The sequence below is a fragment of the Bos javanicus genome, chromosome 9 (genome assembly GCF_032452875.1).
Source record: "Bos javanicus breed banteng chromosome 9, ARS-OSU_banteng_1.0, whole genome shotgun sequence".
Taxonomy (NCBI): Eukaryota; Metazoa; Chordata; class Mammalia; order Artiodactyla; family Bovidae; genus Bos; species Bos javanicus.
This window is the reverse complement of record NC_083876.1, coordinates 83,147,983-83,171,979: the sequence shown is the minus strand read 5'-3', so window position 1 is coordinate 83,171,979 and position 23,997 is coordinate 83,147,983. Positions and strand designations below refer to the sequence as shown.

General features: G+C 38.2%; 1 protein-coding gene across 4 annotated transcripts in view; it reads left to right on the top strand.

Moving 5' to 3' along the window:
* Window positions 1–23,997, top strand: part of SHPRH (SNF2 histone linker PHD RING helicase) — a 91,355-nt gene that overhangs the window by 27,097 nt on the left and 40,261 nt on the right. For all 4 annotated transcript variants that reach the window (XM_061428233.1, XM_061428231.1, XM_061428232.1 and 1 more), the window contains 7 exons: window positions 3,213–3,376; window positions 3,491–3,747; window positions 5,228–5,349; window positions 9,195–9,283; window positions 10,953–11,045; window positions 16,770–16,877; window positions 19,497–19,639. In XM_061428233.1, coding sequence (XP_061284217.1) covers window positions 3,213–3,376; window positions 3,491–3,747; window positions 5,228–5,349; window positions 9,195–9,283; window positions 10,953–11,045; window positions 16,770–16,877; window positions 19,497–19,639 — 976 coding nt within the window. The remainder of the gene's footprint in view (window positions 1–3,212; window positions 3,377–3,490; window positions 3,748–5,227; window positions 5,350–9,194; window positions 9,284–10,952; window positions 11,046–16,769; window positions 16,878–19,496; window positions 19,640–23,997) is intronic.

Genomic DNA, 23,997 nt, shown 5'->3' with positions numbered 1-23,997 from the left:
TCAAAATTCTCCAAGCCAGGCTTCAGCAATACATGAATCGTCAACTTCCAGATGTTCAAGCTGGTTTTAGAAAAGGCAGAAGAACCAGAGATCAAATTGCCAACATCCACTGGATCATGGAAAAAGCAAGAGAGTTCCAAAAAAACATCTATTTCTGCTTTATTGACTATGCCAAAGCCTTTGACTGTGTGGATCACAATCAACTGTGGAAAATTCTGAAAGAGATGGGAATACCAGACCACCTGACCTGCCTCTTGAGAAACCTGTATGCAGGTCAGGAAGCAACAGTTAGAACTGGACATGGAACAACAGACTGGTTCCAAATAGGAAAAGGAATATGTCAAGGCTGTATATTGTCACCCTGTTTACTTAACTTATATGCAGAGTACATCATGAGAAACACTGCGCTGGAGGAAGCACAAGCTGGAATCTAGATTGCTGGGAGAAATATCAATAACCTCAGATATGCAGATGACACCACTCTTAACGGCAGAAAGTGAAGAGTAACTAAAAAGCCTCTTGTTGAAAGTGAAAGAGGAGAGTCAAAAAGTTGGCTTAAAGCTCAACACTCAGAAAACGAAGATCATGGCATCTGGTCCCATCACTTCATGGGAAATAGATGGGGAAACAGTGGAAACAGTGTCAGACTTTATTTTTCGGGGCTCCAAAATCACTGCAGATGGTGATTGCAGCCATGAAATTAAAAGACGCTTACTCCTTGGAAGGAAAGTTATGACCAACCTAGATAGCATATTGAAAAGCAGAGACATTACTTTGCCAACAAAGGTCCATCTAGTCAAGGCTATGGTTTTTCCAGTAGTCATGTATGGATGTGAGAGTTGGACTGTGAAGAAAGCTGAGCGCCGAAGAATTGATGCTTTTGAACTGTGGTGTTGGAGAAGACTCTTGAGAGTCCCTTGGACTGCAAGGAGATCGAACCAGTCCATCTGGAGGAGATCAGTCCTGGGTGTTCATTGGAAGAAATGAAGCTGAAGCTGAAACTCCAGTACTTTGGCCACCTCATGTGAAGAGTTGACTCATTGGAAAAGACCCTGATGCTGGGAGGGATTGGGGGCAGGAAGAGAAGGGGACGACAGAGGATGAGACATCTGGATGGCATCATCAACTCGATGGACATGAGTTTGAGTAAACTCCGAGAGTTGGTGATGGACAGGGAGGCCTGGCGTGCTGCGATTCATGGGGTTGCAAAGAGTCGAACGTGACTGAGCAACTGAACTGAACTGAACTGAAGATCTCATTGAACTCCAGAGTTAGCTAAGAAGGTGTAGAGAAAATGCCTATCACAGTTACTTTATTCTCATTTTAATGTTAAAGGAATATGAGCAGTAATTCTGCAGTTCCCTGGGTACTTAATTTGGGATAAATAAGATGTTGGCAGGTGTTTTGAGCATCTGGCACCCTTTAACAAATTTTTGATTAATTTTTTAAACAGCTTTATTGAGGTATGAATGACATATAATGAAACTATAAATATTTAAAATACAAAATTTGTAAACTTTTGACATATATATTTACCAGGGAGTTTATTTCCACAATCAACATAATGACGCCAAAAGTTTTCTCATGTCCAAGTTACCATAAAAAATAGCATTTCCCAAATGTCTGGAAATTTAGTTTATTTTTCGTCTTTGCTTCCGTGATTCTCTGATATCTTAAATGCTATCACGCTTACAATGTATCAGGGTTTGGGGGGGAGGTTTGTGTTAATAGTAACTACGGTGGGAATGTTAGCCTGATGTGACTTCAGTTCAGTCAGTGTCACGAATCTCGGTCCATACTTCTTCAGGCACTCTGTCTATCAGATCTAGTCCCTTATACCTATTTCTCACTTCCACTGTATAATCATAAGGGATTTGATTTAGGTCATACCATTCATGGTCTAGTGGTTTTCCCCACTTTCTTCAATTTAAGTCTGAATTTGGCAATAAGGAGTTCATGATCTGAGCCACAGTCAGCTCCCGGTCTTGTTTTTGCTGACCATATAGAGCTTCTCCATCTTTGGCTGCAAAGAATATAATCAGTCTGATTTTAGTGTTGACTATCTGGTGTGTAGAGTCTTCTCTTGTGTTGTTGGAAGAGGGTGTTTGCTATTCCCCGAAAAAAGAATATGAGGGATGGCCGGATGGGCCTCCTAGGAAATGCTTATCATGCGTTGCATAAGACCCCTAAAGGCCACAGGCCTACTGCTGGGCACCGGGTGGACAGGTACCACTGGGTCAACACACACTGATATGCAGCAGCTGGGCCCTCATGGGCGAGAGCTCAGTGGAGCCACTTTTATTTTCTCTGAAATGAAAATGAGTCTAAGCTGGAGAGGCCCAGGAAACAGAAAAAATAACTGCATTAGGGACTAGGGTACATGATGGTGAATCCTCTCATGCAGATCAACTATGTTCTTAACTGTACTTTTAATTGTTTAATTTTACTTGAAATTTTATGTAACACTAATGAATGTACCCTATAAGGTAATAGAATGAAGATACTGACCTGTCATAAGAGTCAATGAATTATCAAAAGTAACAGTTTAAATAAATGTGCTGTGTTTTTAATAAAAAAAAAAAAAAAATGCTATGACCAGTGTGTTTCCTTGGCAAAACTCTGTTAGCCTTTGCCTTGCTTCATTCAGTACTCCAAGGCCAAATTTGCCTGTTATTCCAGGTGCTTTTTGACTTCCTACTTTTGCATTCCAGTCCTCTATAATGAAAAGGACATCTTTTGGGGGTGTTAGTTCTAAAAGGTCTTATAGGTCTTCATAGAACCATTCAACTTCTTCAACTAACTTAGTATGTTGTATTTGGAAGTAGAAGTCTCATTTGTTTTCTTTTTGTGTTAGACCAGGGTTTCTCTACCTTAGCCCCATTAACATTTTGAGTCAGATAATTCATTTTCATTAGGGGTGTTCTGGTTATTTTGTATATTGAGCTTTTACACTCCTTATACTGGTAGTGTTCTTGCAGTTGTGACACCCATAATTGTCTCCAGTCATTGCCAAATGTCCCCAGTGGGCAAAATCACACCCTTCCACCCCAGTTAATAGTCACTCTGCTAGAGTGATAGAGATAAATCAGGTTTGATGATTTATTAATTAATAACATTTGTTTTTGCTCCATGGTAAAGTCAAAAATTTTAAGTCAAACCATCCTAAGTCAGACTATCTGTATTCTCAACATGCTTTTTTTCTTTCTTTTCAGATCTATTCGGGTTAGTGGTATTTCTCGGTGTTGAACCTTACTGTGTCAGACACTGGTGGGTTCGACTTCTCTATCGTCCTTATTGCAAGAAGAATCCTCATTTCCTCTACAGCTTTATTGCCAAGATAATGTGGAGGTCTGCAAAGAAAGATGTGATTGACCAAGTCAGTAGCATAAGTATTTATTGATTAAGGGTATTAGGAAAAAATTTAAGAAGAAGCAGAGTTGGGGTGAAAAGTTAAATTTCCAGGTGACTTTTTTTTTTCTCCTCTGTTTAGATCCAGATACCCCCTCAGACAGAAGAAACCCACTGGCTTCACTTTTCTCCAGTGGAAAGGCATTTCTATCACCGTCAACATGAGGTGTGCTGCCAGGATGCAGTGGTAAAACTCAGGAAGATTTCTGACTGGGCTTTGAAGCTCAGCAGCCTGGACAGAAGGACCGTCACCTCCATCCTATATCCATTGCTGAGGCTCCGACAGGCCTGCTGCCACCCACAGGCTGTTCGTGGCGAGTTCTTGCCACTCCAAAAAAGGTTTTATTATCAGTTTTCTTATACTGTAAGAGATAATAGAGCAGTGATCGACAGTATTGGGGGAAGGAAATGGCAACCCACTCCTGTATTCTTGCCTAGAGAATCCCGTGGACAGAGGAGCCTGGTGGGCTGCTGTCCATAGGGTCGCACAGAGTCGGTCACAACTGAAGAGACTTAGCATGCATTCATGCATAGACAGTATTAAAGCAATTAGCTTCCTAGCCCACAGTTTCATTCAGGGTCTTAGAACTGAGTTGTCATCTGTTTTTAGCAGTGTGGTGATTTCTCTTCAATATGGAGCCCCATTTGTGAAAGAGAACCACATCAAAATTATTTTCATGGTTTTGAACATTTTTTTAGGACTGTTGAAGGGTTTTGTTGTTTTTTTGGGTTTCTGTTTGTCTTCTGCTGCACTCCAGATATGAAACGCTTTTGTTCATTTTGCGTTATATTTTTTGGTTCTGACATCAGGAAATTAGGTAAATTAGATTCCTATTAAATATTTTCTTTATAATTATACTAGCTATATTCTTTGATTATTCCTTTCAATACTCTGTTGTCCCCAAAAATTTGTTGGTTCATCAACTGTGATAGGAACTAGCCTCTTTTTTTTTTTTTTTAGCACTTGATATTAAAAAGATATCCTTTCAGGCGCTATAAGAAATATAAAGAGGAATTTGACTCTTATCCTTGCCTTTGAGCAGTTTGTAGATAACTAAAGGCAAAGACAAAGATTAGTGAAAGTGTTAGTTGCAAAGTCGAGTCTGACTCTGCAACCCCATGGACTGTAGCCTGATAGGCTCCTCTGTCCATGGGATCCTCCAGGCAAGAATACTAGAGTGGGTTGCCATTCTCTTCTCCAGGGGATCTTCCTGTCACAGGGATCAAACCCAGGTCTTCTGCACTGTAGGCAGATTCTTTACCATCCGAGCCATCAGACAAAGTTTATCGATCTCTATAATGTAAAGAAAACATTGTGTATTTCACAGGAGGTATATATGAATTGCTGTGGGGCTCCCCTGGTAGCTCAGACAGTAAAGAATTTGCCTGCAATGCAGGAGACCTGCCTTCAATCCCTGGGTTGGAAAGATAATCCTGGAGAATGGAACGAATGCCCACTCCAGTATTCTTGCCTGGAGAAGTCCATGGACAGAGGAGCCTGGCAGGCTACAGTCCTTGGGGTCGCAAGAGTCAGACATGACTGAGCGACTTAACCACCACAACCACCACTTTGCACTTTAGGAAGATTTTTCTAGGTCTGCTTTTCACTGACTGAAATGAGAAAAAGTTAAAGAATGAGAGGATCGAAAGAAAGCTTGCTAGAATAGTAAACTAATAATGATAGTGATGAAAATGGAGGAAAACAGATATCAAAGATCACAAAGACTCTATAAGAGACTGGTACTCTTGATCTTATGTAATATTATTCTCTCACTTGGAATCTTCTTTCTAGTTCTGAACAACCTGCCTTTTCTTTTAGCACCATGACAATGGAGGAACTGCTGACATCCCTGCAGAAGAAGTGTGGCACTGAATGTGAAGAGGCGCATCGGCAGCTAGTCTGTGCCCTCAATGGCTTAGCAGGCATCCACATCATTAAAGGTAGAAGGTGATGCTTTGTTATCTTTGATTCTTCTAAATACTTATAATGTAAATCAAAATTATAATTATAGTTATAATGTAAATCAAAGTCTCCCCAGAAAGACACTTTAACACAGTATTAATCATAATTTAAATAGGTCCAACTTAATGGAGAGCAGTTATACAGAACATTTCCAAGAAAAAAGTTTCAATATGCTTTCACCAAACATTTCCACTTCTAAAAGTTTTTCATGTGAACAATTGAAACAACCAAAATAGTGAACAACTGAAACAACCAAAATGCCTAGAAATAGAATGGTTAAATTGTGACACATTCAAGTGGATGTTGGTCATTGACTTACAGAGTAGTATCACTTGTAAGTTCAGTCTCCCAACAAATATTGGAGTATTTGCTATGTGCTGGTTATGATTTAGGTACTAAAAATAATGTAGTAAATAAGTGTCAATCTAGCCTCATATCTGAAAAATTCATTTTTCTATAAGCATTTTATAGTATATATAATACTATTATATATATATATATATTGTTTTATCCTCATGATTACCCAATAGTTTAGCCATTACCATCCCTATTTTATTTGAGAAAATGGGTTCAAAGGGCTTAGTTGCTTTCTCAAGATTACAGCTAGAAAGTGACAAAGAATTGCCCTGGATCTCTTGATTTCACATCAGATATTTAATTTTTTTATAATCCTGTGTCCTCTTTATCAAATAGGCATTTGTAAACCTCAGTATTATACTATATAGTAGGTTGCAACTCACCATTAAAAATTTCTGATGTTGAGTGATATGTTACTTGTAAATGATCACAATAATAAATTTCAGATTTCCCAACTTGATTATGAACTGCATTTCTCATTTTATTCTGTGTTGTTATGACTCAGAAGCTTAGACAGTAAATGAATTTCTTCACTTAGCCTTTTTTCTAGTCTCCTTGTCAGACTTGTCTCTTTTCCCCTGCTGTGAAATTATGCACAGTATGGGAATTGGGAGGGTTATTCATCTGATCATTGTCCAAACACTGTAGCACTCTAACAGGATCAGCATTTGACTGGCTCCTGTGTGGCAAAATACCATGCTATGATGTAGCAAGAGGTGCATCACTGCTCTTTTCAGGTAGTTCCCACTGCTTTCTCACTGTAGTTATTCGTCTGTGGCTGGAAACTATTGCTGATTGTTAAGAAGAATTCCTATTAGAAAGTCCGTTAATAAGTGGTATGTCTAGTCTCATTTAATTGTAATTATAAACTTAACTGTGGGGGATTAACTACTTTCAGTTTCTAGTTTAATTCATAGTAGTATATTAAATAATCTACATTTTTAAAAGTAACATTACATATTTAACTTATATAATTTAAACTCTTCTAATATTAGAGACCAGATAGTACAGATATGACTTCTAAATGAAATCTAAAATTAATATTAAACTCTAAAGGGATTCACATATTACATGCGAATATATATATATATATATATGATATACAGTGTATATTTTAAGGTCCTCACTGATTATGGTGTTAAAAACATGTTATTTCAATTTTGTGTACTATATACATGAAATATATATGTGTGTGTGTATCTACACACACATACACACACATACATATATATATATAGAAGTGTTTTAGGTTCATTTTTCTGAGAAAGAAAGCTTTTTTTCCTGATCATCACATACATTTTTCATTTCTACATGTGTTTTTTTGGAAAAAATTAGTTTGGCAGTATCGAACCAGTACAATTTGTCTAGTTGTTAATTTGTTTAGTGCCATCAAGTGGCAAAGAATGGGTATTCCATATTTGGCATATTTGCATAGCTTATTGAATATGGATATTTTATCCATATTGGTCTGGGAAAGACATAAAAATATTTTTTTTCACTATAAAAAATCTTTTTTTTTCACTAAGTAGTGAAAAGAAAACAGATATTATAATGAATAGCTCAGTTTCATCTGCTTTTATTATAGTCTAGTCATTGTACCTTCTTTAAAAGGTATAATAATTATGAAGAGAAAGTTGTTAAATGAATTGTTCTTTATAAATGATAGTATAAATATTAATGGAATCCATATGTCTTTTGAAAAGCTAAAGAGAGCTCATTGTGTGAAGATAATTGTTACTCCTACATTATAATGCAACTTTATTATTGTGAAAGTAATCTGCTTTATAAAAATGAATAGAGATTAGAGGACTTGGCAAGTACTGTGAGAATGTGTGCTTTAGAAAGCTTTATATTAAATAACTGGTAGAACTAGATATAAAACAGTGGTATAAAAGCAAGTGTTTTGTGCAACAATAGGAATGTACTTAATGCTGTTGGACTACACTCTTAAAAATGGTTGAAATCGTAAATTTTATTTTATGTATACTTTACCACAATAAAATATACATATATGGAATCAGCTTTAACAGAGAGAAAGTGTGTGTGTTAGTCACTCAGTCATGTCCGACTCTGCAACCCCGTGGACTGTTCTTCTGTCCATGGAATTCTCCAGGCAAGAATACTAGAGTGGGTTGCCATTCCCTTCTCCAGGGGATCTTCCTGACTCAGGGATTGAACCCGGGTATTCCGCATTGCGGGCAGATTCTTTACTGTCTGAACCACCAGGCGCATATATATATATATAGAATATTCATTATGGCTGTGAGCAAAATTCTAAATCCATGATATTAATGAAACTGGTTTACAGTTTAAAATAAGCAAGTGTATGCAACGATCAGGATAAAAGCTTTTTCCTCAGCAAACTGAAATTAGAACATCTCTTTATCTTTTTCTCCCTTGTGTTTCATGATTTTGCCACTGTTAGATTTTCATTTTATTGTATGTATAAATTACTGGTTTCGAGTTTTTCCCCAGGCAGAAAAAAAGATAGGTTGCATTAGTCAGAGCCATTAAAAATGTTTCACCTCTTCTTCACTGAAGTCTAATGAAACTTTCTGAAAGAATCAGGTAGTAAATATTTTAGGCTTTGTGAGCCATAAGATTTGTGACAACTATTCAGCTGTTGTAATACAAAAGCAGCCACAGATAGTACGTAAAGTCCTCATGACTGGGTTCCACTAAAACTTTATTCATGGACCCTGAGATTTAATATCATGTAATTTTCACATGTCGCAAAATAGTTTTATCTTAGTTTTTATTTCAACTATTAAAATTTAAAAATAAATTCTTAGTGTGTAGACCCTACAAAAATACAGTCAGATAAGACCCATGGGCCGTAGTTTATCAGCTTGTGCTTTTGTACTTTTTTATGACTTTATTTGTATGAGCTACTTTTTAGGTATAACAAAAAAAAAGCGTAAATCTCTTAGACTAACTGTGAATTATATAACCAGAAATAGAAAGAATTCTAAATTTTTGAAATGTAGTTATAAACTAAATCTTTCTGGCCTAATAACAACAGAAACAATACCTGTCAAGAAGAGTGCATTATTTTTCTGAAAAGTACGTGTACATTGGTCATAGTGTTTTGAATATTTGTTTATAAACACATGTAAGTACCCTAAATTTGTCCTTAATTTCAAACATCCTAATAACTACTGCTTGGAAGTCATTAACTTGAAAAAGAAGAAAAAAACATTGTTTGTTTTTTAGCATACTTTTAAAACATTAAATTATTTTATTGGTGTTCTAGTTCTGTGGAATTTTAACCCCCAAGAAAGGGTGCCATCATCAACTTTTTTTACTGGGGCAGTCATATTAATACCAACTCAAATTCCTTTTCGTAAAAAATAAATAAATTAGGGAGTTCTAATCAATGCTGTATTTTTACAGTAGGTGTTTTTAGATGACTTTGAGAGCTAAATACGTGATTTTCTTATTCTTTAAACATATTTTGATTATCCAGGCGAGTATGCTTTGGCAGCAGAACTATATAGAGAAGTGTTGCGTTCATCTGAGGAACACAAGGAAAAACTCAAAACAGATTCACTGCAAGTAAGTAAAACTAAACAGTTTCAAACTGTTTGATCTTTGTAAAATAAATTTTCTGAATATTTAAGAGGACGAAAGGTAACAAGTGGAGTGAGTCACAGTCCCTGGGGATAAAACTTAAAATCCATGTTCTCTTAACAAGCACCCAAGATGTCTTTTTGTATAGACCCAAAAGTTTGAGAAACACTAATATTCTGTCTACTCAGGCCAGTATTGGCCACAAGGCTGACTAGATAAGCCTAACCTACATTAGAAAAGTAGCTCAAAACATTCGTATTTCAAAGAATGGCATCAGTTTTATCACTTTTGCATATTTATATCAGCGTATTTATTTACATGATATTCAACAAAAAAAGAAATTGAGTTTCACTCAGCAGTGGAACTAAGTAACAATAATACTTATCCAATGGTCTTCTAATTTAGTTTTTGTAGGTCTCTTAGGGAGATTTGGATATTTGAATTGTAACACTTAAATGTGAAATTTCTTCTTGCTTCTATCAGTGGATCATATAGACAAGACTCTAGCTAAATGGTAAATAAGATCCGTTTTATGAATCCTGGTAAGTTTAGGCTTGAGTCCCAAGTGAGGCTTCTTTTTTACTATTCAGAACCTAGGCCTTGGAACCTCATGTTCACCTGTGTCTGAGCAGGTGTTAGGAGGAGTGTATGGGGGAGGGGGAAGAGGAGAGAAAATTAAATACTGGTATCCTTATATTATGTATGCATGGATGAGGATTACAGAAGGCTTTGGACCTTAAGCAAATGTGTTTACCTTATGAGAGAAGGAGCAAGTTGGAAGATACTGTGCTCCTGAATAAAGGAAACAGAAGTGGGCAGGTGAGTCCAGTGCGCCTGAGCTCCAGTGAAGAGTAAACCATCAGGCAGCCTGGTTCTTGCTTTGAGTCACAGCAGCTTAGCCTGCTGACCAGGCATAACGCAAGGAATATCTAACTCTGTCCAGTCAAATTAGCCACTCTGCTCTGTTGGGATAAAGGTGTAAACGAACAGAGAGAGAGGTGTTCCTCCCAGTCCATTCCACCAGTTTGTGCAGAATGCAACAAAGCCTCAGTACAGTCACAGACCCAATATCACAGTGAGATGTCTGGCTTATATTAATATTTAATACAGAGATTTAAGATGGAGTTTTCTCCTTTATTCTACACCATCTGCACCTCCAGCCCCTCCTCTTTTCAGCCCTTAAATTCAACAGATCCAGGTCACAGCCCTGTTTTCTTATGTATTTCATTATCTTTGGTTTTATAATGTCATAAATTGCTAGGCTCATCCAGACTTATTTTCCAGAAGAGGAATAAGTCTATCTAGTCAACCTTTCTGCTTTACTGGACTTACTGGACATATTCATATTTCCCCATATAGACAAGTGCATGTATAAGAGAAGAAGTTACCTATTTAACATACTTTGTTAAATACATAGACATGTTTCATAAGACCATATATTTTAACTGAAAATTTACATCATTATGAATTAAGATAATTACAGTAAAACTGACTCTGAAGAAAGTTGGTATCTAAGTTATTTTTAAAGGAAAAGAATCCGATGATTTGGTCTTAAATGCATTATTAGTGTTCTGTATGCCTTAGTGATAGTAGATTCTCCCCTTAGAGTCCACTGCATTGGCTGTCATAATTGCTGCCTTTTGTGTGTTTGTAGAGACTTCATGCTACCCATAACTTGATGGAATTGTTGACAGCCAAGCACCCAGGGATACCTCCTACCCTGAGAGATGGCAGACTTGAGGAAGAGGTAATTTTTTTTTTTTTTTCATTCTGCCTATAAAAGAATTTTTTCTCAGAGTTCATGTTCCGGCTAATTGATACATCCTAGGAAATCAAAAGGTAATCATGTTTCTTTGCTGCTTTGATGTTCCAAACTTTGCTTTGATGATTTTGGGTGGCATAGAATAGCAACTTTCCATATTATTTTGTTTCTTTGATAATCTTGCAGCTGTGTGGCAACTGCTTGTTGTAGACATGGCTGCTGGTAGCCAACAGCACAGGATGTAAATAAACAACAAATTAAAGGAAATCCTGTTGATTTGATGACAGACCTGCCAAAGGTTTAGTTTAGTAAAAATAAAGTTTTCTACCTTTTCCACCCTTCAGTGTATTCTTTGAAGCAATAAATAAACTCAAATTTTCACTATAACTTATGTCCTCAAAGAAATTCCTTCTGCAATGAATATTGCCTCTCGTTAGAAACAATGACGTAAAATAGTTTTAATACACTTATGCCAATTCCCCAGTGAATTTTTGCCTCATTAAAGATCAGAAAGATGGCAAACCTAAAAGCAAAAGAGTAGTAGATGTGTTTGAAAACTACTGAACCTCTAAATGGAACCTTTATGTAAATTAAGAGGATAAAAAAATCAGATTTTGTAAGTATGTACTTGTAAGTAAGTATGTAGGTATTTTTTAAGTATGAATCTAGCTAGATGCTAGATAGTAATCTAGCATCAAGTGTATGAAATTTTCAAGTGAAAAAGTATATGAAAACTTGCAAGTGAAATTTTATTCCCAGTGCAGGTGTCTAATCTTTATATGTAATCAGGCACTCTGTTAAATGCTTTCAGTGACAGGAAGCTCTCTGGGAGACAGTCCTATCTATTAGTAGACAGCTCTAATGACCAGCTAATTACAACCAAGGAATTGTAATGGATATTAATTGGAAGGTTGTGACAGGAAGAGGAAAATTGCATCATGAGGTGGAGGGTTCATACTATGTAGATGTATTTCCAAGGAAATCACTTTATCACTTTGGCCTAACTCTTACATGATATGAAGCCTTGGTATTTTAAAGCTGGACAAAATTCTAGAAATCATTTCCACCACCTCTTTTTGTAGATGAAGTAACTAAAGCCTAGGAAAATGAATGACTTCATGAAATTGCTGTTGTTGTAAGTCAGGAGTGGTCTACTGTTGGCAATTTCTTATGGCTCGTCCCACTACTGAGTGGAGTATTGGGATTTTCAGTTCAGTAGTCTTTCCAGTTTTTCTCCCACTGTCCACATAGCCTCTGATCATCCCCTTTCTTCATTCATAAAATAGTTTCCAGAGTCAGTTAAGTATTTCAATTAAATGGACAAAAGTGAATTTCCCTAAGTTTCCTAGTGGAAACTTACAGGAATAAAGTTTTTCAGTGTTTCTGTTGCTTTGCAAATAACATGATCCTTTTTGTTTTGAGAAGTTGAAAGGGCCCCAATTTTTTAATCCTTTTTGTATTAATCTTCTAGGACTGCCATAACAAAATACAGACTAGGTGACTTAATAGAAGTTTCATTTCTCACACTCATGGACTGGAAGAATTACTGTTGTTAAAATGTTTATGCAGCCCAAGCCAGTATACACTTTCAGTTTAATTCCTATTAAAATTCCAATGGTATTTTTCACAGAAATAGAATAAACAATCCAAAAATCTGTGTGGAACTCGAAAAGATCCTGAATAACCAAAGTCATCTTGAAAAAGAAGAACAAAGCTGTAGGCATTATGCACCCTGATTTTAAGCTATATTATAAAACTATAGTATTTAAAAGAGTATGATGTTGATATAAAAGCAGATACATAGATCAACGGGAAAGAACAGAAAGAAACCCACCCACATATGGTCAGTTAATTTATAAAAAAGAACCAAGATTCAGTTCAGTTCAGTCACTCAGTTGTGTCCAACTCTTTGCAACCCCATGGACTGCAGCACACCAGGCCTCCCTGTCCATCATCAACTCCCGGAGTTTACTCAAACTCGTGTCCATAGAGTCGGTGATGCCATCCAATCATCTCATCTTCTGTCGTCCCTTCTCCTCCTGCCTTCAAGCTTTCCCAGCATTAGGGTCTTTTCCATTGAGTCAGTTCTTCACATCAGGTGGCCAAAGCTGGAGTTTCAGCTTCAGCATCAGTCCTTCCAGTGAATACTGGGGACTGATTTCCTTTAGGATGGACTGGTTGGATCTCCTTGCTGTCCAAGGGACTCTCAAGAGTCCAACACCACAGTTCAAAAGGATCAATTCTTCGGCACTCAGCTTTCTTTATAGTCCAACTTCCACACCCATACATGACTACTGGAAAAACTGTAGCTTTGACTAGATGGACCTTTGTTGGCAAAGTAATGTCTCTGCTTTTTAATATGCTGTCTTGCTTGGTCTTAACTTTTCTTCCAAGGAGCAAACGTCTTTTAATGTCATGGCTGCAGTCAGCATCTGCAGCGGTTTTGGAGCCCAGAAAAATAAAATCTGTCACTGTTTCCCCTATTTACCCATCTGTTTGCCATGAAGTGATGGGACCAGATGCCATGATCCTAGTTTTCTGAATGTTTAGTTTTAAACCAACTTTTTCACTCTCCTCTTTCACTTTCATCAAGAGGCTCTTTAGTTCTTCACTTTCTGCCATAAGGGTGGTGTCATCTGTGTATCTGAGGTTATTGATATTTCTCCTGGCAATCTTGATTCCAGCTTGTGCTTCTTCCAGCCCAGCGTTTCTCATGATGTACTCTGCATATAAATTAAATGAACATAGTGACAAAATACAGCCTTGACGTACTCCTTTCCCACTTTGGGACCAGTCTGTTGTTCCATGTCCAGTTCTAACTGTTGCTTCTTGACCTGCATACACATTTCTCAGGAGGCAGGTTTGGTTGTCTGGTATTTCCATCTCTTTCAGAATTTTTCACAGTTTGTTGTGATCCACACAGTCAAAGGCTTTGGTATAGTCAATAAAACAGATATTTTTCTGGAATTCTCTTGCTTTTTCAGTGATCCAGTGGACGTTGGCAATTTGATCTCTGGTTCCTCTGCCTTTTCTAAAACCAGCTTGAACATCTGGAATTTTGCAGTTCACATATTGCTGAAGCTTGGCTTAGAGAATTTTGAGCATTATTTTAATAGCATGTGAGATGAGTGCCATTGTGCAGTAGTTTGAGTATTCTTTGGCATTGCCTTTCTTTGGGGTTGGAATGAAAACTGACCTTTTCCAGTCCTGTGGCCACTGCTGAGTTTTCCAAATTTGCTGGCTTATTGAGTGCAGCAATCATCTTTTAGGATTTGAGATAGCTCAACTGGAATTCCATCACCTCCACTATCTTTGTACATAGGAATGCTTCCTGAGGCCCACTTAACTTCACATTCCAGGGTGTCTGACTCGAGGTGAGTGATCACACCATCGTGATTATCTGGGTCGTGAAGATCTTTTTTATATAGTTCTTATTCAGTAGGGAAAGGACAATCTCTCCTTTTTTTTAATTGAAGTATGGTTGATTTGATATGGGGCTTCCTTGATGGCTCAGATGGTAATGAATATGCCTGCAGTGCAGGAGATCCAGATTCAGTCCCTGGGTCGGGAAGATCCCCTGGAGAAGGGAATGGCTACCCACTCCAGTATTCTTGCCTGAAGAATTCCGTGGGCAGAGGAACCTGGGAAGCTACAGTCCATGGGGCTGTGAAGAGTTGGACACAACTGAACAAACTAACACTACTACTACTACTATAGTTAGTTTATGAGACAGTATACAGCATAGTGATTCAGTATTTTTATAGATTATACTTCATTATAAGCTATTGCAAGATAATGGCTATAATTCCCTGTACTATACAATATATGCTTATTGCTCTTCTGTTCTATATGTCGTGGTAGTTTGTATCTCATCCCCAGATTTGTCCTGTCCCCTTTCATCTCCCCAGTGGCAACCAGTAGTAGTTTGTTTTCTATATCTATGAGCCTATTTTTGTTTTACATATATATTCATTTTATTTTTTAGATTCCAAGTGTAAGTAATATGATAAAATATTTGTGTTTCTCTTTCTGCCTTGTTCACTGAGCATGATATTCTCTGCGTCCATCCATGTTTCTGCAAATGGCAGAATTTCTTTCTTTGATTATAGCTGAATAATATTCCACTATAAATATTTACAGCAGCTTCTTTATCCATTCATCTCTGTTGATGGGCACTTGGGTTTTATCGTGTTAATTGTAAATAGTGCTGCTCTGAACATCAGAGTATATGTATCTTTTTGAACTAGTGTTTTCATTGTTTTTCCATCTATATACTCAGGAGTGGAATTGCTGAGTCATATGGTACAATATATAGTTTTTTTGAGGAATGTCCATACTGTTTTCCTTAGTAGCTATACCAGTTTACATTCCCACCAACAGTATGCAAGGGTTCTTTTCTCTCCATGTTATCCCCAACACTTGTTATTTGTAAACTTTTTGATATAGTCATTCTGACATGTGCGAGGTGATACCTCATTGCTGTTGTAATTCATATTTCTCTAATAATTAGTGGTTTTGAGCATCTTTTCGTGTGCCTTATTAGCCATCTCTGTGTCTTCTTTGAGAAAATGTCTGTTCAGGTCTTCTGCCCATTTTTTAATTAGGTTTTTTTTTGATATTGAGTTTTATGTGTTGTCTATATACTTTAGATGCTGACCTCTTATCAGGGATTTAGATATTAACCCCTTATCAGGCAGTTAAAAAATAGGCACAGGATAGGAATAGATATTATTTCAAAGAAGACATACATATGGCCAACATGCACATGAAAAGATGCTCAACACCATTAATCATCAGGGAAGGCTAGAAGTCTAATACCAAGGTATCATCAGGGTTGGTTGCTCCTAAAGATTCTCTCCTTGGCTGGTAGACGGCTGCCTTCTAACTGTGTCCTCATATGGCCTTTTCTCTGTGCACTTGCATCCCTGGTGTGTCTTCCTTTTCTTTTAAGGACACTAGTCATTTTGGATTAGGGCTCCACCCTTATCATCTCATGTATGTGCATTTACTCAATCACTTTCTTAAAGACCCTGTATGTAAATATAGTCACATTGGGGGTTCAAGCTTCATCATACAGATTTTGAGGGAACACAGTTCAGTTCACAAAACCTGTGTTAGTGTATATTCTCAAGTGTTCTAAACTAAAGTAATTCCAAGGAATTATGATAACTGAATGAGACAAGAAATTCTAAAATGTATTCCTGCTTTGCCTTATAGTTTAAAATGTTACTGTTCTTCCTCCTCCTATTTTTTTTTTTAATTAAAAAATTAGAATTTGGAGAGCAAATCCTTGGGATTTTTTATATTATATGACTTACAGGTAAATGTAAGTCAAGGTGGCCTCCAGATAAATTCTCTTCAACATACATATTAGGAACTTCTAGCATGGGTTTTTTTAAATTTTTTTAATTTCATGGCATCACTGACTCGATGGACATGAGTCTGAGTGAACTCCGGAAGTTGGTGATGGACAGGGAGGCCTGGCGTGCTGCGGTTCATGGGGTTGCAAAGAGGTTGGACACAACTGAGCAACTGAACTGAACTGAACTGAGCATGGGTTTTACATTCTCTACAGTATACTTGAGTTTAATGCTTAAGTTAAATTAAACAGATTTAAATAAATAAAATAAGCACACTGTTCTTGAATCATACTAGATTATTTTCTTGACCTGGAGCGAAAGTTTATACTTGTTTCATGTTTCAACACAGGCCAAACAGCTACGAGAGCATTATATGAGCAAGTGTAACACAGAGGTTGCAGAAGCCCAGCAGGCTTTGTTGCCTGTGCAGCAGACTATCCGTGATCTTCAGAGAAAGGTATGTATATAATTTTCCTTACTTAAATTTTTCTCCACATAACGTGTGAAGACCTTCTGGAGTGCAAAGTCAATTGGGCCTTAAAAAGCACTACTGTTAATAAAGTTAGTGGATGCAATGAAATTCTAGCAGAACTATTCAAATCCCTAAAAGATGATGCCATCAAGGATTTGCATTCATTATGCCAGAAAATCTGGAAGACCCAGCAGTGGCCACAGGACTGGAAAAGGTCAGTCCTCATCCCAGTTCCCAAGAAGGGTACCACCAAAGAATGTGCTAACCATCAAACAGTTGCAGTCATCTCTCAAGCTAGTATGGTCTTACTTAAAATCTTGCACACTAGGCTTCAGCATTATGCGAACCAAGAACTTCCAGATGTCTAGCTGGGTTTCAAAAAGGAAGAGGAACTAGAGATCACATTGCCAACATTCAGTGAATTATAGAGAAAGCAAGGGAATTTCAGAAAAACATCTCTCTCTGTTCATCAACTATGCTAAAGCCTTTAACTGTGTGGATCATGACAAACTGTGGAAAGCTCTTACCTGTCTCCTGAGAAACCTGTGTGCAGGTCAAGAAGCAACAGTTAGAACCCTGTATGGAACAACTGTTTAGTTCAAGATTAAGAAAGGAGTACGACAGGGCTATCTGCTCTCACCCTGTTTCTTTCATCTGTATGCTAAGCACATCATGAGAAATGCCAGACTGACGAGTTACAGGCTGGAATCAAGATAGGCAGGAAAAACAACAACCTCAGATATGCAGATGATACCACTCTAATGGCAGAAAGCAAAGAAGAACTAAAGAGCACCTTGATGAGGGTGAAGGAGGAGAGTGAAAGAGCCAGCATAAAACTAAATATTAAAAAACTAAGGTCATAGCATCCGGCCCCATTACTTCATGGCAAATAGAGGGGGAGAAGGTGGAAGTAGGGACAGATTTTCTCTTCTTGGGCTTCAAAATCACAGTGGATGGTGACTGCAGCCATGAAATCAAAGACGAATGCCTCTTGGCAGGAAAGGGATGACAAATATAGACTGTGTTGAAAAGCAGAGACATTACCCTGTCAACAAAGGCCCACATAGTCAAGGCTATGGTCTTCCCTGTGGTCACGTATGGTTATGAAAGCTGGACTGTAAAGAAGGCAGAACACCAAAGAATTGAGGCCTTCCAACTGTGGTCCTGGAGAAGACTCCTGAAAGTCCCTTGGACAGCAAGGAGATCAAACCAGTCAGTCTTAAGAGAGATCAACCCTGAATATTCACTGGAAGGACTGATGCTGAAGCTGAAGCTCCAGTATTTTGGTCATCTGATGCGAACAGACAACTCATTGGAAAAGTCCCTGATGCTGGGAAAGATTGACGGCAGAAGGAGAAGAGGGCGTTAGAGGATGAGATGGCTGGACAGCATCACCGATGCAATAAGCATGGACTTAGGCAAACTCCAGGAGATGGTGAGGGACAGGGAGGCCTGGCCTGCTGCAGTCCATGTAGTCTCAAAGAGTCGGACACGACTGGGACACTGAACAACAACAACATTTTGGTTTATGTTCTGATCTGGGGAGAAACTTGAGCTTTCTTATTATCTTGGAATTCTTAGCACCTAGTATAGTGAAGTGAAAGTCGCTCAGTCGTGCCTGACTCTTTGCAACGCCATGGACGATACAGTCCATGAAATTCTCCAGGCCAGAATACTGGAGTGGGTAGCCTTTCCCTTCTGCAGGGGATCTTCCCAACCCAGGGATCGAACCCAGGTCTCCCGCATCGCAGGCGCTTCTTTACAGCTGAGCCACAAGGGAAGCCCATATAGTACCTGGGCCACAATAAAGGTTTATTTGCTGTTAACAGTGTTTATTGATTAAATGAACAGATACAGAGATAAATCACCTATTTTGAGGTTATTCTCTTTGATTTCTTAAGGTATAGTGGGGTTTCCTCTACCCTTGGTATGTAACAAGTTGTCTTTTGAAGAAATTAGACGTCCACAACCTTCTTTTGATCTTAGATGTGCGTGTTTCCAAAATCTTTCAAGGTTTGGAATATTAGAACTATAAGTATTTTTCTTATGAAATATGTGCCATTTGTCATTTCTAAAATTTCTCTTTCATGAAGTCAATCGCAAAGTTTAAAGAGGAGGCTACACAAATACACTTTTAGTCTTTGATTTCAATCAGTTACACCACGTGTTATTCTTCCTAATTCATTAATTAATTAGTATTCAGGCATATAATTTTATTAATTACCATTGATTATTCATTGAGTAGAATCTTGTTCAATTAGTTGAGGATAAGCATGAAGTCTTTATTATGCTGAGAAAGAAACCTGTTACCTTTTCAGATATATAGAGTGAATACTGAATTTTAAAGTATTTTTTTTTAGCACAGCTTTGTTATACATGTATGTACAATAAATTCTCACTCATTTAGAGTAATCATGAAATAGGTGTTCTATTTAATTATATATGCAGATGTTGTATTCATTCATTGTATAGCCAACATGTCTATTTGTCTCCCTACTACTATTGTGATTTTCCTGAGAGTGGCATTTATTGTTCCTTTTAGAACCCTTTTCAGTGATAGAAATATAGTGAGTACTGAAAAGATATTAATTATCTTGTTTACAGATTCATTCTAATTCTCCTTGGTGGCTGAATGTGATACAAAGAGCAATAGAATTTGGTATTGAAGAGGAACTTGCTCAAAGAGTGAGAAATGAAATAACCAGCAACTACAAGCAACAAACTGGCAAGCTTTCTATGTCGGAGAAGTAAGAGAGTAGCACAAAACAGGATAATTATATTAGTAGTCATCCCAAATATTCAGATCATTTGGTATTAAGAGTTCCAGTTAAAGATCATAACATACTGCGGTTATGAACATCTGAATTTTATATTTTGTTAAGTGTATATTTCAAACCAAAATATGAGGTATAAATCTAAAAGATAAACCTTTTTTCCTTTATATTAGTCATTTTTAAATGTTTTCTTTTTTAGTGTGCTTTTTTTTCTATTTTTTTAATCTGCTTGAAGTATTTTTTTGTATCTTTGTTGGATAAAGTTGCTTAAAACCAAGTTGAAGCAGAGTTTTGAAATAGGTTCTGTCTTGGAGATTTTTGCCCTTGGGGTAAGCCATTCCCATTTCCCTATGTCATTCATTCCCTGAGAGCTAAGCTCATAGTGCCACAGTGAGCAGTTTTATATTTTAGAGTCTTTGTCTTCCCGTCTTTCTTCTTATCAACACTTAAAATTCTTTAAGATAGATATATTGGATTATTGCTCTTGATGTATGAATGGCGAATAATTCTTTCCAAAGAACAGATATACTCTGTCAAAAGTACCTTCAGTGGTTTAACCGGAAGGGATGTCAGCCTAGTGTGGGGAACTTAGGTGTTGTGGCAGAACTGGATTCTGGGTGGAAGGATGTCCGCCTCTCAGATCACATCCCAGTCAGAGGTCAGCCTTGGCATTAAAGCTGGTTTTCAGTGAAAAATTCAGTAAGAATGTCTGTTAAATATTTAAAGCATTTTCCTTTGCTCTTCTAAAAACTTTTCCAAATGTCTATTACCACCCTAAAAAGATATGCTCCATTTTCCATTTGTCACTATTAACTTGGATGTACCTTAGTATAATCATTTTTTTCATCATATAGAATCTGATATACTTCTCATTTCTAAAGTATATGCAGTATTCAGTTCAGTTCATTCACTCAGTCGTGTCTAACTCTGCAATCCCATGGAATGCAGCACACCAGGCCTCCTTGTCAATCACCAACTCCCGGAGTTTACCCAAACTCATGACCCTTGAGTCAGTGGTGCCATCCAACCATCTCATCCTCTGTCACCCACTTCTCCCACCTTCAATCTTTCCCAGCATCAGGGTCTTTTCAAATGAGTCAGCTCTTTGTATCAGGTGGCCAAAGTATTGGAGTTTCACCTTCAACATCAGTCCATCCAATGAACACCCAGGACTGATGTCCTTTAGGATGGACTGGTTGGATCTCCTTGGAGTCAAGGGACTCTTAAGAGTCTTCTCCAACACCACAGTTCAAAAGCATCAATTCTTTACAGTCCAACTCTCACGTCCATACATGACCACTGGAAAAACAATAGCCTTGACTAGACGGACCACTGTTGGCAAAGTAATGTCTCTGCTTTTCAATATGCTATCTAGGTTGGTCATAGCTTTTCTTCCAAGGAGCAAGCATCTTTTAATTTCATGGCTGCAGTCACCATCTGCTGTGATTTTGGAGCCCCCAAAAATAGTCTGCCACTGTTCCCCCATCTATTTCCCATGAAGTTTGGGACCAGATGCCATGATCTTCGTTTTCTGAATGTTGAGTTTTAAGCCAACCTTTTCACTCTCCTCTTTGATTTTCATCAAAAGGCTCTTTAGTTCTTCACTTCCTGCCACAAGGGTGGTGTCCTCAGCATATCTGACATTATTAATATAATTTCTCCCAGCACCCTTGATTCCAGCCTGTGCTTCCTCCAGTCCAGCATTTCTCATGATGTACTCTGCATGTAAGTTAAATAAGCAGGGTGACAATGTACAGCCTTGACATAATCCTTTTCCTATTTGGAACCAGTCTGTTGTTCCATGTCCAGTTCTAACTGTTGCTTCCTGACCTGCATACAGGTTTCTCAAGAGGCAGGTCAGGTGGTCTGGTATTCCCATCTCTTTCAGAATTTTCCACAGTTTATTGTGATCCATATAGTCAAAGGCTTTGGCATAGTCAATAAAGCGGAAATACATGTTTTTTTCTGGAAGTCTCTTGCTTTTTCGAGGGTGCAGCGGATGTTGGCAATTTGATCTCTGGTTCCTCTGCCTTTTCTAAATCCAACTTGAACATTGGGAAGTTCATAGTTCACATACTACTGAAGCCTGGCTTGGAGAATTTTGAGCATTACTTGACTAGCATGTGCTACTGCTGCTAAGTTGCTTCAGTCGTGTCCGACTCTGTGCGACCCCATAGACAGCAGCCCATCAGGCTCCACCGTCCCTGGGATTCTCCAGGCAAGAACACTGGAGCAGGTTGCCATTTTCTTCTCCAGTGCATGAAAGTGAAAAGTGAAAGTGAAATCGCTCAGTCATGTCCAACTCTTAACAACCCCATGGACCACAGCCTACCAGGACTTCCGTCCATGGGATTTTCCAGGCAAGAGTACTGGAGTGGGGTGCCATTGCCTTCTGTGGACTAGCGCGTGAGATGAGTGCAATTGTGCGGTAGTTTGAACATTCTTTGACACTACCTTTCTTTGGGATTGGAATGAAAACTGACCTTTTCCAGTCCTGTGGCCACGGCTGAGTTTTCCAAATTTGCTGGCATATTGCATGCAGCACTTTCACAGCATCATCTTTTAGGATTTGAAATAGCTCAATTGGAATTCCATCACCTCCACTAGCTTTGTTTGTAGTAATGCTTCCTAAGACCCACTGGACTTCACATCCCAGGATGTCTGACTCGAGGTGAGTGATCACACCATCGTGATTACCTGGGTCATGAAGATTTGTTTTGTGCAGTTCTGTGTATTCTTGCCACCTCTTCTTAATATCTTCTGCTTCTGTTAGGTCCATACTATTTCTGTCCGTTATTGAGCCCATGTTTACCTGAAATGTTCCCTTGGTATCTCTAATTTGCTTGAAGAGATCTCTAGTCTTTACCATTCTGTTGTGTTCCTCTATTTCATTGCATTGATCACTGAGGAAAGCTTTCTTATTTCTCCTTGGAACTCTGCATTCAAATGGTATATCTCTCCTTTTCTCCTTTGCTTTTGGCTTCTCTTCTTTTCTCAGCTATTTGTAAGGCCTCCTCAGACAGCCATTTTGCTTTTTTTGCATTTATTTTCCATGGGGATGGTCTTGATCCCTGTCTCCTGTACAGTGTCATGAATCTCCATCCATAGTTCATCAGGCACTCTATCAGATCTAATCCCTTAAATCTATTTCTCACTTCCACTGTTTAATCATAAGGGATTTGATTTAGGTTATACCTGAATGATCTAGTGGTTTTCCCTACTTTCTTGAATTTAAGTCTGAATTTGGCAATAAGGAGTTTATGATCTGAGCCACAGTCAGCTCCCCATTTTGTTTTTGCTGACTATGTAGAGCTTCTCCATCTTTGGCTACAAAGAATATAGTCAATCTGATTTTGGTGTTGACCATCTGGTAGTGATCATGTCTACAGTTTTCTCTTGTGTTGTTGGAAAAGGATGTTTGCTATGACCAGTGCATTCTCTTGGCAAATATTAACTGCTTTTGAGTGCAGTCCCTTTTTCCTGTTAAGCCCAAGAATCACCATCCCCGGACAAGTTATTTACGTCACAATGTTTTACCTCGTGTTAGAGCTATGTCCTAAAGTGTTCTGCCGGCATTGTGGAATCAGCCGATAAAGAAAAGATATTTTTATATGTGTTGAATTTGTTTTTCTTAAATCACACAGAAACTACTTTTAGAAGTTGTAAATCTCCATATTAGAATATATCCCCTATTAAATATTTTGAGGTCTCATGGCTATAAAAGGACCAATCAGTTCAGTTCAGTCGTTCAGTTGTGTCCGACTCTTTGCGACCCCATGAATTGCAGCACGCCAGGCCTCCCTGTCCATCACCAGCTCCCGGAGTTCACTCAGACTCACGTCCATCGAGTCAGTGATGCCATCCAGCCATCTCATCCTCTGTCATCCCCTTCTCCTCTTGCCCCCAATCCCTCCCAGCATCAGAGTCTTTTCCAATGAGTCAACTCTTCACATGAGGTGGCCAAAGTACTGGAGTTTCAGCTTCAGCATCATTCCCTCCAAAGAAATCCCAGGGCTGATCTTCAGAATGGACTGGTTGGATCTCTTTGCAGTCCAAAGGACTCTCAAGAGTCTTCTCCAACATCACAGTTCAAAAGCATCAATTCTTCGGTGCTCAGCCTTCTTCACAGTCCAACTCTGACATCCATACATGACCACAGGAAAAACCATAGCCTTGACTAGACGGACCTTTGTTGGCAAAGTAATGTCTCTGCTTTTCAATATGCTATCTAGGTTGATCATAACTTTCCTTCCAAGGAGGAAGCGTCTTTTAATTTCATGGCTGCAGTCACCATCTGCAGTGATTTTCGAGCCCCCCAAAATAAAGTCTGA